Source organism: Protopterus annectens, chromosome 1.part0, assembly GCF_019279795.1.
Source record: "Protopterus annectens isolate FY-2018-M chromosome 1.part0, PAN1.0, whole genome shotgun sequence".
NCBI classification, from domain to species: domain Eukaryota; kingdom Metazoa; phylum Chordata; order Ceratodontiformes; family Protopteridae; genus Protopterus; species Protopterus annectens.
The window spans coordinates 600,880,566-600,894,047 of record NC_056725.1 but is presented as its reverse complement, the minus strand read 5'-3'; the positions used below and the strand labels follow the sequence as shown (position 1 = coordinate 600,894,047).

Sequence of the window (13,482 nt, the reverse complement as noted above, 5' to 3'; positions counted from 1 at the left end):
AGACTGTTTTACTATTGAGGAAACTTTAATGCAAAAATATAGTCAAAGAAGTCAAATTAATTGGTTTTGAAACCCTATATACCAGGTTAATTTAAGTTTAAAATAAACCCTGTCAAGAAAGTTGAACCTTAGTGATAGTTTGATCAATGTGTTGTTCTTTAACTGTAAATATCTGTAACCAAGAAACCAAAAAAGGCTCACATAGTGTAAAGGGTGAAGACAACTCAACAAACCAAGTTGAAAAGCCAGCTCACATGAGAAGAGGAATATCCCAGATAAACGAGCAGCCAACAAATATTTAGTTATTTATTACAACTAGGAAAGCATAACAAGACTGGTTAAGCACTTTTGTCCCCAAAAACTGGGACTTCTTTAGAACCAGTTAAACAAAATCTTTCACTTTCTTAAATATATGTTTTTTTTTAATTATGTGAAACTCAATTAATCAATTAAATTTGAAACAAGCATCTAACTGAGTAGGAAGATTTAAAAAACACCAAGTATATAAAAGCATATAAAAACTTGACAAGTTAAAAAAAACAGGTGATACACCTTTCAAAAAGGTATAAAATACCAAATATGGCCGAAGCGTCTAACTTGAATACAAATAAAAACAAGTATGAGAACACTCTGTTCACAGTTAAAAGGTTATAAAAATTGTAAAATATATATATAAAAATATATACAGGATAATTGCAACTAACAGTGGTTTCCTCCTCACTCTTCCAGGAAAAATGTACTAAGTATTCAGTAAGTGAATGTGTTGTGCAGGGTTTTTCATGACTTACTCACCCTAAGTTTTAAAACTGACAAAACAGAAATGCTTTCACTGATTCATGGAAAAAAACATAGGTGTTTAGTTTTACTTTAGGCATGAAAAAGGTACAACAGTAAATCATCAGTTTTCATGACCCAAACACCTGATGGCACATACAAGAAAATATTTCATGGCCTGCATTAAAGAGAAAAAAAATTAAGAATTTCTTAGGATCATTATGCTTCTACAATAGTAAGGATTTTTAATTCATTAGATTTTTGACTGGAAATTAGTCCTTTTATTTTGAAAGAAACCCCTAGTTTTATTCCTGTCCCATTTCAGAATAGGTTGTTTGTCCTAAAATGTCATTGAGACATCTTGTATGACACTAACAACTGGTGTACAGGTGCCTTAGCAGTGTGACTCAACACAAGATGTCACCTGCCCACTGTAGAAAATACTACACAATATATGCTGACAGTTAAAGCATCATCCTTTTACATGCAGGACCATCTTGCTACAGAATCTGCAGTACAAAGCAAGTTATTTTTCTTTGTACCATTGCAGCTGTCGGGTACGCAATAAACCTTCACTGTATTGAATTTAATCACTCATCTGCCCCCTATCCATTATGGACAAGTGAAAATTAACTCCACCAGAACATGCTATGCTTGGGGATGTACTTAAAATAAATATATAAAAAAAAAGTTATGGAAGTAATGTGGGATGGGTTTGGCATAATGGTTAAGGTCTTTGCCTCATAGACACAAGGTACAGGGTTTGATTCTCATCTTGGGTTACTGACTAGCCTTAAAATAGTCTTTCAAGGCTGTTAGACTAGTATTCGGCTATGAACCTATGAAACTATATCAGATGTTTGAAAGGAGCAGAGAGTACTCCCAGCTGTCCCCTGCATATCCTAGTCTTTGCCACTGTAGAAATTCCCAGAAAGTCTCCTAAGATATTCTAGTTCCCAGCTATATGAGTAATGAAAAAGACTGCCTCTTCACCAGCTGGTGCAAATGGTAAAAATACTCCTATAAGTAACTTGACAAGAGTTCACAGATGAGACCCACATAAGATAACATGTATTGTTTTACTGCACTGGATTAGAGATGGTGTTCAAAAGTCTGACTTTTGATTCACAAAACAAATTGTATACTTCCTATTCAGTCAAACTTAAAAATTCATTGGTCGTCAAAGGAAATTCTACCAAGACATACTTGAAAGTGAGTCTCAAGGACACAAATACAGACATCAGAAACTGAGAGACATTAGCTACCAGCTGACCAAATCTGTACCACAACCACCAGAATGAGTTGGCTCATCTTAAAGGGAAATGCCTTGCCTTTCAAAATGAAAATGGAGGAAGGAGACAAGGAGGGAAAGGGACATAAACTCAGAAACACAGGCAAGTTTCCCATGTGAAAGCATAGACAATTCTGTTGAAGCATCTGTTGGTTCCCGGCTTCCCATAAATAAAGAGAATGTCACCACTAATGAGTGGTTTTGCAGGCTACTAAAATAAACTTCAAAATAAGCAATATATTTCAGACATTCACTTCTTCACAAATAAACAACTGTCTATGGCAAGTAGTTAAACAGAAGGCCATTGTTATGAAAAATGTGAAACCAGAGAAGACAGAATCTCATACCAACCTGATCCACATTTTCAAAAGCATTGATGACATCATATGGCAAACAGGACAGCAGATCTATCACAAACCACGCCTTCAAGTAGTTCATGCGGATTTGCTTTGGGTCTGAAATCACTTCGCCTGCTGGTCCAACAAATGTGGTGTGAAAATTAAGTACAATATCCACTAAGAAAATGACATCAACGATGCTGTCTATAACGAGCCATGCTACATTATTCTGCTTAGTTTTAAATGAGACATTGTAGGGGACCATAATGGCTGTATAAAAGGTTAATATGAGGATAACCCAGTCCCACGTGGTCTTGAACACACAGTAATGTAAGATGATATGTGGTGGAGTCTTTGGTGCTTCTTGTTTATATTGTGGAAGAATCTCAGAGCCGAGCTGCAGCACCTGGACAGATTAAAATAAATAAATAAATAAATAAATAGACTCCTTTATCACCTGACAAAATCAAGCTTTAATTTGCAGTTTTTAGAAACATGTTAGAAGTACACCATGTCTACAGTGCTCAAACCAATTAGAAAATAGCAAAATAATTCTTAGCATTAGGACTGGTCACAACCTTCTCAAAAACAGGGTAACTACTTATAAATAATCCCTCTAATTCCCAAGCACAAAATCAAATGTTAATGCACAGGTTTTAGACATATGTTAGCAATACACCGTAAGCACAGTTCTCTCATTTAGAACACGGTTAAAGTTATTCTAAGCATTCAGATTGGTCACAACCTCCTCAAAACCATGACAATTATTTATAAATAACTTGTATCTTACACTACAACATTATGTTTTAATGTATAGTTTTCAGAAATGTGGTAGAAACACACAGTGAGTACACTGCTCATAACATCTAGAATATGACAAAAATAGTCCTAAACATACCTTTCAACCTCTTAGCACAAGAAATTGGGGCAAAACCAAAAATAATGGAGGAACAAAGCCCCGAAAATAGTGACAATTTTTAAATATTGTTTTTATTATCGTAGAAAGTTGACTGAATAACAGCTTTTGCATTATCATGAATTTCCTGAAGGGTATGAAGTCTGAAACTCAAATGTTTGTCAATATTTTCTGGCTTTAATCCTCAGCAATTTGCAAAAGAATAACCAGAAAAACATTTTATGAGAAACAGACTGAAAATATGAGGCAAAAATCTGAACATTCTGCAAAAATCTGGACAGTTGAGAGCTATAGTCCTAAATATTATGACTGGTCGCAATATCTTCAGAGACAGGGCAATATTATTTCTAAATAATTTTCAATAAAAATGGTCCAGAATACAAGGCAACTGACTAAGAAATCAAGCAACAATGAAACACTTTAAAAAGGAACAGATAACATGCTCAAACATGTCTAATTCTCATCCTTCTTAGTAAACTGTCTAATATATATATGCTATTCTGAATGAAAATGTGACCAATCATTTATACCTTTAATCAAAGTGTGTCTGATTAAAGTTAACTAAAAAGTTTGAACAATCTGATCAAGAGCCTACTTGTTTTACTAACAATAAAGAACAGAACTGTAAAGACGTGAACGCAGCACTTCCTTCTCTCCGCTACAGATTTTACTTACAGTCCCTTATGTATTTGCTGCAGACTAATAAAAGCCACACTGTTAAAAAAACTCCACACCATTGCTGGAGTAAAGAGGGGTCTGCTTTCTAGCTACTTAGCTAAGTAAAGGAATTATGCAGAGTGAAGTCGCAATGACCAGAATGTGGTCATCCTTGCCATTAGCCGCATAATGAGTCTTTGGCTAAATATTAAAATACTTCCTGTGTATGCTGTTCGAGTACAGATGGCACTCAAATCAATCAGTCACTCAGTGAGACACAAGCCATTGTGTACAAAATGCAGCCCCCCCCCCCCCCCAAAGAAATGAAGATTCCCAACTGCAGTCATTTTCTTCCTAGAATCAGTTTCAAGTGACTTCCATTAATTTCCAGTACTAGCTTGTTGGCACGTAGACTGACAGTACAGTTTAAAAGCTTTAGTTTCAGGACAGGACAAATATGGGAATAAGTAACTGACAGATATTTTACAGTTGATGTTGATTGTCTTTTCAGGAATGCCAACAACATTGTTAAAAGTAAAACAGGACAACAAAAGTTCATAAGTAACTTAGTGCTAGTGCGTGTATCTCTAAATGCAGACTTAAACATGGTGTTCTAAGTTATCTAAATACATTCATTTTGGAAATACCTACTGAGATAATAAAGTCAAAAATACAAGTATAAGAAATTAAGTATAAGTCTGGAATAATTGCATAGGAAAAATATGTAAATACATTACACTGACTTAAAACAAGCTCATTTTATCTTAGCACTTGGGTTCTGTACCACAATGGCACCACCTTATCAGAAATATTTTACATTTCTCATTTGCAATACATTAATAAAATTAAATATGTCAACAATTAATTGCATTATCACTTAAGTATTCCAACTTACCCATTAACGAAAGGCAACAGTGCCCACTAGGGGGAGTATTATTGGCAACTGATGGACCTTTCAGTGATACAGAAGTACCCCACCTATTAAAGTAAGTCTCATCACACCATTAAATGGTCGGTTATTTACCAACAGTCCCCTTCCTGTTGAGTGTTATTGTTTACTGGGGCTACTTCAGGTGCTCACATGATAGTAGTTCACAAGACACTTGCTCGCTGCAATTTGCTTAAATGACAAGTGCCCTAATCCCACCAGTCTGATCTTTATTAATTGCCTAGCCCTTTCACCTCCCAACCCTACCGACCTATACAGCCCTACCAGAATCCTAACTCCAACCTTTAAACTCCTATCCAGTCCCTAACCATAGCACTCCCATCCCTAACCCTAAAATCCTTGATCACTCTTTCAACCTAAAATTCCACTTTCCTCTCCCTAAACCTAAAGTGCCTGATCTCTCCCTATCCCTAAAACTCCACTCCAGATCCCTAACCCTAAAATCCCGTCACACTACCTAAACCTCTAACTCTCTTCCTGGTCCCTAACCTTAAAGGCCCTGATCAATCCTAACCCTAAAACTCCCATCCCACTGCCTAAACCTAAGCTTCCTTTCCCTCTCCCTATACCTAAACCAAAATATCCCTCCTGACTGCTGCCTGAAACCTTAACCTGCAGTAATATGCAATCCCCCAACCCCTTCTCCCACCCCACAGCTGCCAAACTTACCCTGCTCAAAGTCTGCTATGGTGTCCAAGCGAGATGTGTCAGCAACAGTCTGTCTGCAGAGCTACCACACCTCACCCAAACACACGGTCAAGTTTAAGTGGGAGCAGCTGGCTGTGTGAGCTCCTAGTTGTCTGAGTCCCTGGCTGCAAGATGGTGGTCTTTTATCAGCTGGGACTCAACAGTTTGTAGTAGACCCTTGTTTATTTACTAAGTAAAATGTTTTAATTATTTTGGTTCAACACTTAGGAAGATCTATGCTTTTTTTATCAGCCCTTTTAGCATGATGCATGTACAGCTGTAAGAAAGTGGATTTAAGAGAATACATTCATGTCTTTCACTTATCCTCTTGCTAAAATTTTCAAGTTTATAAAAACTAAATCCAGTCCACTTTTTCAGTGCAGTGCAAACTCCAACTTAAAATGCTACATAAAGAAATAGCAAAATTTGTATGTTTGTACACAGCATTTATTTCTATCTTTGTTTACTAAGTAAAATGGCTAGTTTTAAGACCTGCTTCTGCCACATTCCAGGGAAAATGGGGAAGAAACATTGCTTGTAAGGGGCATGTCAATATACTGTGCTATTTTAGTGAATGCAGAAACATAGACATCAGCTCACTGAAAATTCCTTCAGCAACAGTGGAGTGTTGGCATTTTTCCACTGTTGTCTGGCCTTGAGGTCAGTATATATTAACTCCATGGGTGTGAGAGGTCCTTCCAAATGGGGAGTAGAGAGGGCTTGGCCACTTTTAAAAAAGCTTTCCGCCACTGTTTGCTGAAAGTAGTTTCGGCAGTCTGATTTTGGTGTTCTGACATTTGGTGGGATAGTTATGGATTATCAATATGATAGGCAGTGAAGTGGCTGCAAGACCTCTCCCTCCCTCTTCCCAGTCACACTAGGTGTCCCACAGGGTTCCATTCTCAGCCCTCTTCTTTTCAGTATTTTTACTAACAACCTTAATACTCCCACCCCAACAGCTTCCATAATCCAATAGGCAGATGGCTCTACACTTATATGTGCAGCACCTACCATATAAGAGCTTCAAGATGTAACTCAAAAGTCCTTCACTGAAACTGAATCATGGTATGACTAACTAATAGCTCATACTTAACCCAAACACAACCAAACTTATGAACATTCAATCCACCAGACTCTCAAACTCCATCCTACCTTCTATATCACTGCTAACAATAATACAAAAATTACTCCTGACCCTCAAACAAAACTACTAGGAGTTAAAATTGATAATAAGCTGAGATTTGATTTACACATATCACAAACAATTAAGAAAATACACAAAAAAAATGGGAACCCTTTATAGAAATAAAAAAATTCTAACAGATAGTTCAAGAGTAGATATTGCCAGAACCCACCTCCTGTCAACTTTCCTCTATACCTCACCCATTCTTGCCAATCTTAAAAAGACAGACTTATATAAAATAGAAACATGCTATAACAAAGCAGCAAAATTTGCCACAGACTCTACACAGAGGACACGCCACTGCTTCACTCTAAAAAAAACTCCCCTGGCTAGAACTACCACAACTCCTAGCTTATAACCAATTAACCATGGCTCACAAACTACTTTATCAGCCCAAGAAAACTTCTGCTCTCCTAAACATAATACAACCTTATTCCAACAAAAATATGCTTTGCTCAACAAATAAATCAGTATTACATGTTATCAAATCTACAGACACTGCAGGGGACTCTCTATATGCCTGCTATGTAGCAACAACCTAGACTTTCCTTCCTCAACCTATAAGAACCACTACCAACACAACTCAATTTAAAAAACTACTCAAAAATTGTTGTAGGATGTTTTATAGTTTTGATTCATTGAAATGGACCTTTTTAAACGTATATACTTTTATGTATATTTATATCCCTGCTTTATTTTCATGATTATAAGGGCGTTGGATTGTTTTTATATAATATATTATATATATCCATATTTTTAAACATTAAGGGACCAAGCCAGTTTGCCAAAAGGAGATGATTTGTTAATCAGTTAACTGGCTGAGATCCAGCATAGGTGGATGCGAGCAGCTGACAAAATACCTTTTACTATATATGTACTGTATATGTGCTGTTTTAGTATGATTTTTTTCTCTGAAGAAGTTCTGCAAATCAGCGTGAAGAAAAGCACTTTAGTCAATAAAGGAGTTTGCATTATACTACATGGTTTCCACTTTGTGTTAACCTAGTAACTCTCCGGTGGATGTTCCTGTTTTATGAAAATGGGTTCTTCCCAGTTGGCCTCTCCCTGTAAACAAATGTAAAAATAAATAAGATAAATAAAATAAAAATCCCTATGGAAAAGGTGCTACATTTTTCTTCTCCATAAAGGTGGAAACTGAACTGAGCTCTCAGACGTCAGGCTTACAGCTAGCTATACTGCCTCTTGTCTCAAAGATTCTGGAGAAGTATGTCCAGTCTCAGCTTCTTAGCTTTCCCACTGAAAACTGCCTTCTTTCCCCTACACATGACAGTTTCCATCCTTTTCATACTACATTTACAGCTGTCCATAGTTTTATAACATCTGTTAACCAATATTGAAACTCTGGGAACACAGTGTCAGCACTTTTCCTAAATATATCCAAAGCTTTCAACATGGTATCCCACCCAAAATTGCTTCAAAAATTAGCTTACCTAGGAATTCATGAAACCTCACTATCTTGATTCTCCAGCTACCTTTCAAATACGCAACAGGCAGTAGAATGGAAAAATGGCATCTCCTTAGGTGTCCCTCAAAGAAGCATTTTAGGTCCCCTGTTGTTCAATATATTCATTAATGATTTCCACCTAGCTCCTAAACAATTGACTGTTATACAGTATACAAACAATTCGACAATCATCTGTTTTGCTAAAAACATAGATAAATTGAACAATTCACCCAAGTCAAACTAAGCCTCCAGAAGTCACTACTGATGAAAGCTCACATAAAGCAAGCAGTAATGAACACCACCGAAAGCTAGGCACACTCTAAAGGGTCATACAATGCCTCACAGATAATGCCAGAAAGAGTATTGTTCAGTCCTTTCTCATCCCTACACTATTTTACTCTGCATACATACAATCCACTCAACTCTCACACTTAGAACAGTCCTATAATAAGGTGGTGAAATTTGCCACCAATCATGATATGACACATCATTATCTGGCCTTAAATAAACTTCATTGGTTAGAGCTAAGACAACACCTTACACTTTCCCAACTTATCACTTCCCATAAGCTCATCTATTATCCAGACAAATACCCAAGTTTGAAAAATATTCTCCAACTTTATAACCCAAGTAAACAGCTGAGATCTACTGACAAGATGCTACTAACTGTTATAAAATCTAACAGGTCAGCTGGTGACTCTTTGTACTCCTATTTCCTGGCCAAACTTTGGAACTCCCTTCCTCTCACTCTAATAAACACAGTAAACACCAAGTTTTTAGGGCACAAACAATAGTATACCTGGATCTGTGCCTGCACAACTCCTGGATAATACATGTCCTGACCCTTACTTTCTCCTATGCACTATACCATTACTTACTGGTCCAAAATACCCTCTTTGTCCTCTACTTCACCTTCTTCCTCCTTCTAGCTATCCTAAAACTTGCATCACTTCTTAATGTCATTCCTCTGTTGTTCCTCCTTTTATCTCTTTCTGCCAAGTTCATTTCCATATATATGTTCCATAGCTCTTTAGATGCTAGTGCTAATAATTAATGCCACTCTGTTTAAATGCTGTATATTTGCTGATTACTTTTATACCTCTGTTTACTATGTTCTTTATATAACACTGGAATTTTTCTGGAGCTTCCCCACCCCCCGGCCTCTGCTGAAAAGGGATAACTTTCTGCCCAGTTGGACTATCCAGCTAAATACATGCAATAAATAAATAAATAAGCTGTAGTCGGCCTATCCTGGTAAACAAATGTAATAAATAAATAAGCTATAGTCTGACTATGCTGGTAAACAAATGCAATAAATAAATAAATAAGCTGTAGTTGGCCTATCCGGTAAACAAATGTAATAAATAAATAAATAAGTTATAGTCAGACTATACTGGTAAACAAATTCAATAATTAAATAAATAAGTTACAGTCAGACTATTCCAATAAACAAATGCAATAAATAAATAAGTTGCAGTTGGACTATCCTGGTAAACAAATGTAATAAATAAATAAATTAGTTGTAGTCAGACTAGCCTGGTAAACAAATTCAATAATTAAAGAAATAAGTTATAGTCAGACTATTCCAATAAACAAATGCAATAAATAAATAAGTTGTAGTTAAACTATCCTGGTAAACAAATGTAATAAATAAATAAATAAGTTGTAGTCAGACTACCCAGGTAAACAAATGCAATAAATAAATAAGTTATAATCAGACTACCCAGGTAAACAAATGCAATAAATAAATAAATAAGTCATAGTTGGACTACACCAGTAAATAAATATAATAAATAAATAAGTTGTAGTTGGACTATCCCAGTAAACAAATTTAACAAATAAATAAATAAGATGTAGTCGGATTATCCCAGTAAATAAATGCAATGAATAAGTAACTTGTAGTTTGACTATCCCAGTAAATAAGTGCAATAAATAAGCTGTATATGACAAAGAATACTCCTTCTCTTCAGGATACGTGCCTCTGTATCAGGTCACAGTCACATAGTGGGACCCCCATACCATCACAGGAGGACACAGTATGCGACACAGAATAACCACTAATTCAAAACCCCTGCCTCACATGCCTGTAATATGCCCCCCTACCCAGTATGTATAGCAGATGTATAGCTAGGGTGGAGTGAAGGAGGCTTGCACCCCAAGCTCAAAGTGTTAGGGGATGAGATTGGGAAATGTCGATCTGTCAATATTACACTATTGGCCTTCAGAAATGAATGCTGATAATGCATGATGATGTTGCTCTCATTACCCTCCACTATGTGTTTCAACATGGATGCCAAGATTCATCTCTAAAGCATCACTCTAGGGGTGAATTTTTAGCATCCCTGTCCCATCATGATTGTCTATATTTATTCTGTTTGTTTCAGTTTCAGAATTATAAATGCCTTCAGCCTACTAGTAAAAGTATATTGTGCCATTGTGGTGCTGCAGCTAAGGTTTGGTACAAAGTGCACAGGCTAACTGTAAATGTATAGTTCTGAATGTCACTGATGCTGTTGTTACTGCAATACCTGAACAGTGCTAATGAAATCAGTTCCCCTCCCAAGTAATATAAAAAGTACCCCCCATCAAGTCTGCATGTTTAAATAAGTTACGCTGCCATCTTGTGCAGTGTTCCATAAACCATATTAATGAGTAACAAACCCCAAAAGTACTCAGTGTTAGATACAACCCAGGGAATCTCTAACAGTTATGCCAGCATTTATAAACAAATAATCTTGCTGCTGACAAACTTTTAATGTTCAGAGTGTGACTAAATGTTCCATATATCAAACTGTAGTGCTTTCTGTGGAGTTACACAAGCCCATTGCTAACCTTGATATTTTCACTGCATTATTTTCTGTAACACGTACGCTGTGACTGCTATTTACTGTTAATGTCAAAAGCTTATTAGATTAGCCACTTGTCTGCAACACTGAAAAATCAGAAGGGCTGTGGGTTCTAGCCTCACACAAGGGTCTTGGTTTCACAACTCGGTACTAATGATACACTGTACCTTGAGGGGTGTGCTGCTCCCCTGAGGTGTCATATTTCGGATGAAATGTTAAACCAAGGTCTCTCTTTTTTTTAATTTCTCCAAATATTTTGGGTTTCTAATACCATGATGGGAATGGGCCCCATTCCTAAGTCAAAGTACAATTAAAGTTCATGAAATTAGTATTGTTTTAATCTTGGATGGCTGCCAGAAGTGCTCTTCGCAGCACCCACAATGTAACCAGTAATGACTCCTTCTGCAATTCGTATGGAGTTACATGTATTTAGTAACATATCTAAATATTTTTGTACATTATTTTTTATAAGACCCATTGCTCCTTCTAGTATTGTAACTATCTGTGTATTGTTCTTCCACATTGCTCTCGTTTCTGCCTGCAAATCCTGATATGTTATGACTTTGTGTTTCTCTGTATGCAGGACACTGTAGTCACTGGGTGTGGCGATTTCAATGATCAATGCTACTTTTACTTTTGTCTTCTTTTCATGGACCACTATATCTGGTTTTCTAGCATCGATCTTTTGAAGTGTTGGTAAAGAGTGATCCCATGTTATGTAGACTTCATTTTCTATGATGCTTTGTGGCTCATGTTTCCAGTGTTTTTTCAGCCACTTCAACACCATAATATTTGCACAATCCCCAGTGCAACACACTCGCCACATTATCATGCCTTTCAGTATACAGTCGTCCTGCCATTAGTATGTCGCAAACAGCAATGAGGTGTGAAACTGTTTCCAATTCTGTTTTACAAAACCTACATTTGTCTGTTTCTCCCACATGTTCAATGGACTTTGTAAACCAACATGTACGTAGCCCACTATCTTGTGCTGCCAATATTAACCTTTCATCTCTTGGTTTGAATTCGCCTCTCCTTAACCATTCTCATCCGTTCCTGATCAACATGAGGTTCTTCCAGAAGTTTTCTATACTTGCAACTATATTTATGCATTTTCCACATTTCTTGCCTTCTCATCTGGTCCTTCACCTTATAATCTTTCTTTTGTTTTCTGGCACAGTCAGTTGCTGCGTGATTTTTATCTACTTGTGGTTTGATTTCCATTCCTACTTGATGCTGATATGCTTCTGCTAGATTAAGCAGAGAAGTCGTCTTAGATTTATTCTCCTCATGTTTCAAAACTTTCACTACATTTGGGTCTTGTGAGGTCAGCAAATACGTGTGAAGTCCCACAATTGCAGATCTATACAGGTAATCAATTTCAAGGAGGCCCATCCCTCCTTCAGAATGGGGAATATATAACCTTGGTATTCACTGATCCTATATGTTTGGCATAATGCTTTATGAGGCTGTTAAATATCCCATGTACGTGTTCACTGAATAGCGGAAAAATGCTCTGATATTCTGCTCTAATACTCCCATTTACTTTAAATGCTGTCCCAAGTCAAGAATGAAAAAAGCATAAAATACACCATTGCACTTACCTGCAAACAAATAAATTAATAAAGTAAAAACTAAATAAATAAAAAGACTTGCTCTTTGAACAAAAAGAATATACTTTTCACTTTCTTCAGATGTTGTTTTCTTCCATTTCATTTGGCAGTAACTAATGTCTGTCACTACAATGTCAGAATGCCACAGCTAAGTAGCTTATAAGTTTACACTGCACAATGCTTTGGTTGGCTTCCTTCTTCTGCACTGAGAATGTATCATTTTATATCACTATAAACACCATTTTTGCAGCTCTTGCTGATTTACTACATTTATCAGTGATATTTTCTTATACCTTGTAGAAAGCAGACTGCTGATCATGTGGCATTCAGAGCTCACTCTGGTCTCAACTCATCACCCTGTTCTACTATAGACTTTGTTGCTTCCTCCTTCCTTGAAGCACTTTACCTTACATTACTACTTTAAATATTTGTTAAGATGTTTTCAGCAGCTTCATTGAGTTTAAAGCTCTATCAGCGATCCTGTCTCTAAAGGACAGTCCTTGTTTTTGCAGTTTGGAAGCCTTATCTGCTCCTAACATATTTGTTGACTTTGAGTGGTCAGTGCTGATGGTGTAAATTGCTTCCTTTTTATATCCATTGCCTATTGCTATATGCCCTCCAAATGGTTTCCTTTCCATTTGTTATTACCTTGCACTGCTCTTACTGACTTCTTATTTTTCCAAAACATGCTGTTGACCTGTACTATTTTTATTTTTCATTCACTTTTCCATGGTTGTTCATGTCCTTAACTCTTTATATCTTG

The 13,482-nt window shown here is 36.6% G+C and overlaps 1 protein-coding gene across 2 annotated transcripts in view; it reads right to left on the bottom strand.

Moving 5' to 3' along the window:
- The window catches only part of KCNH1 (potassium voltage-gated channel subfamily H member 1), a 2,413,895-nt gene that overhangs the window by 2,072,598 nt on the left and 327,815 nt on the right, over positions 1-13,482 (bottom strand). For both annotated transcript variants that reach the window (XM_044061729.1, XM_044061739.1), the window contains one exon: positions 2,417-2,809. In XM_044061729.1, coding sequence (XP_043917664.1) covers positions 2,417-2,809 — 393 coding nt within the window. The remainder of the gene's footprint in view (positions 1-2,416; positions 2,810-13,482) is intronic.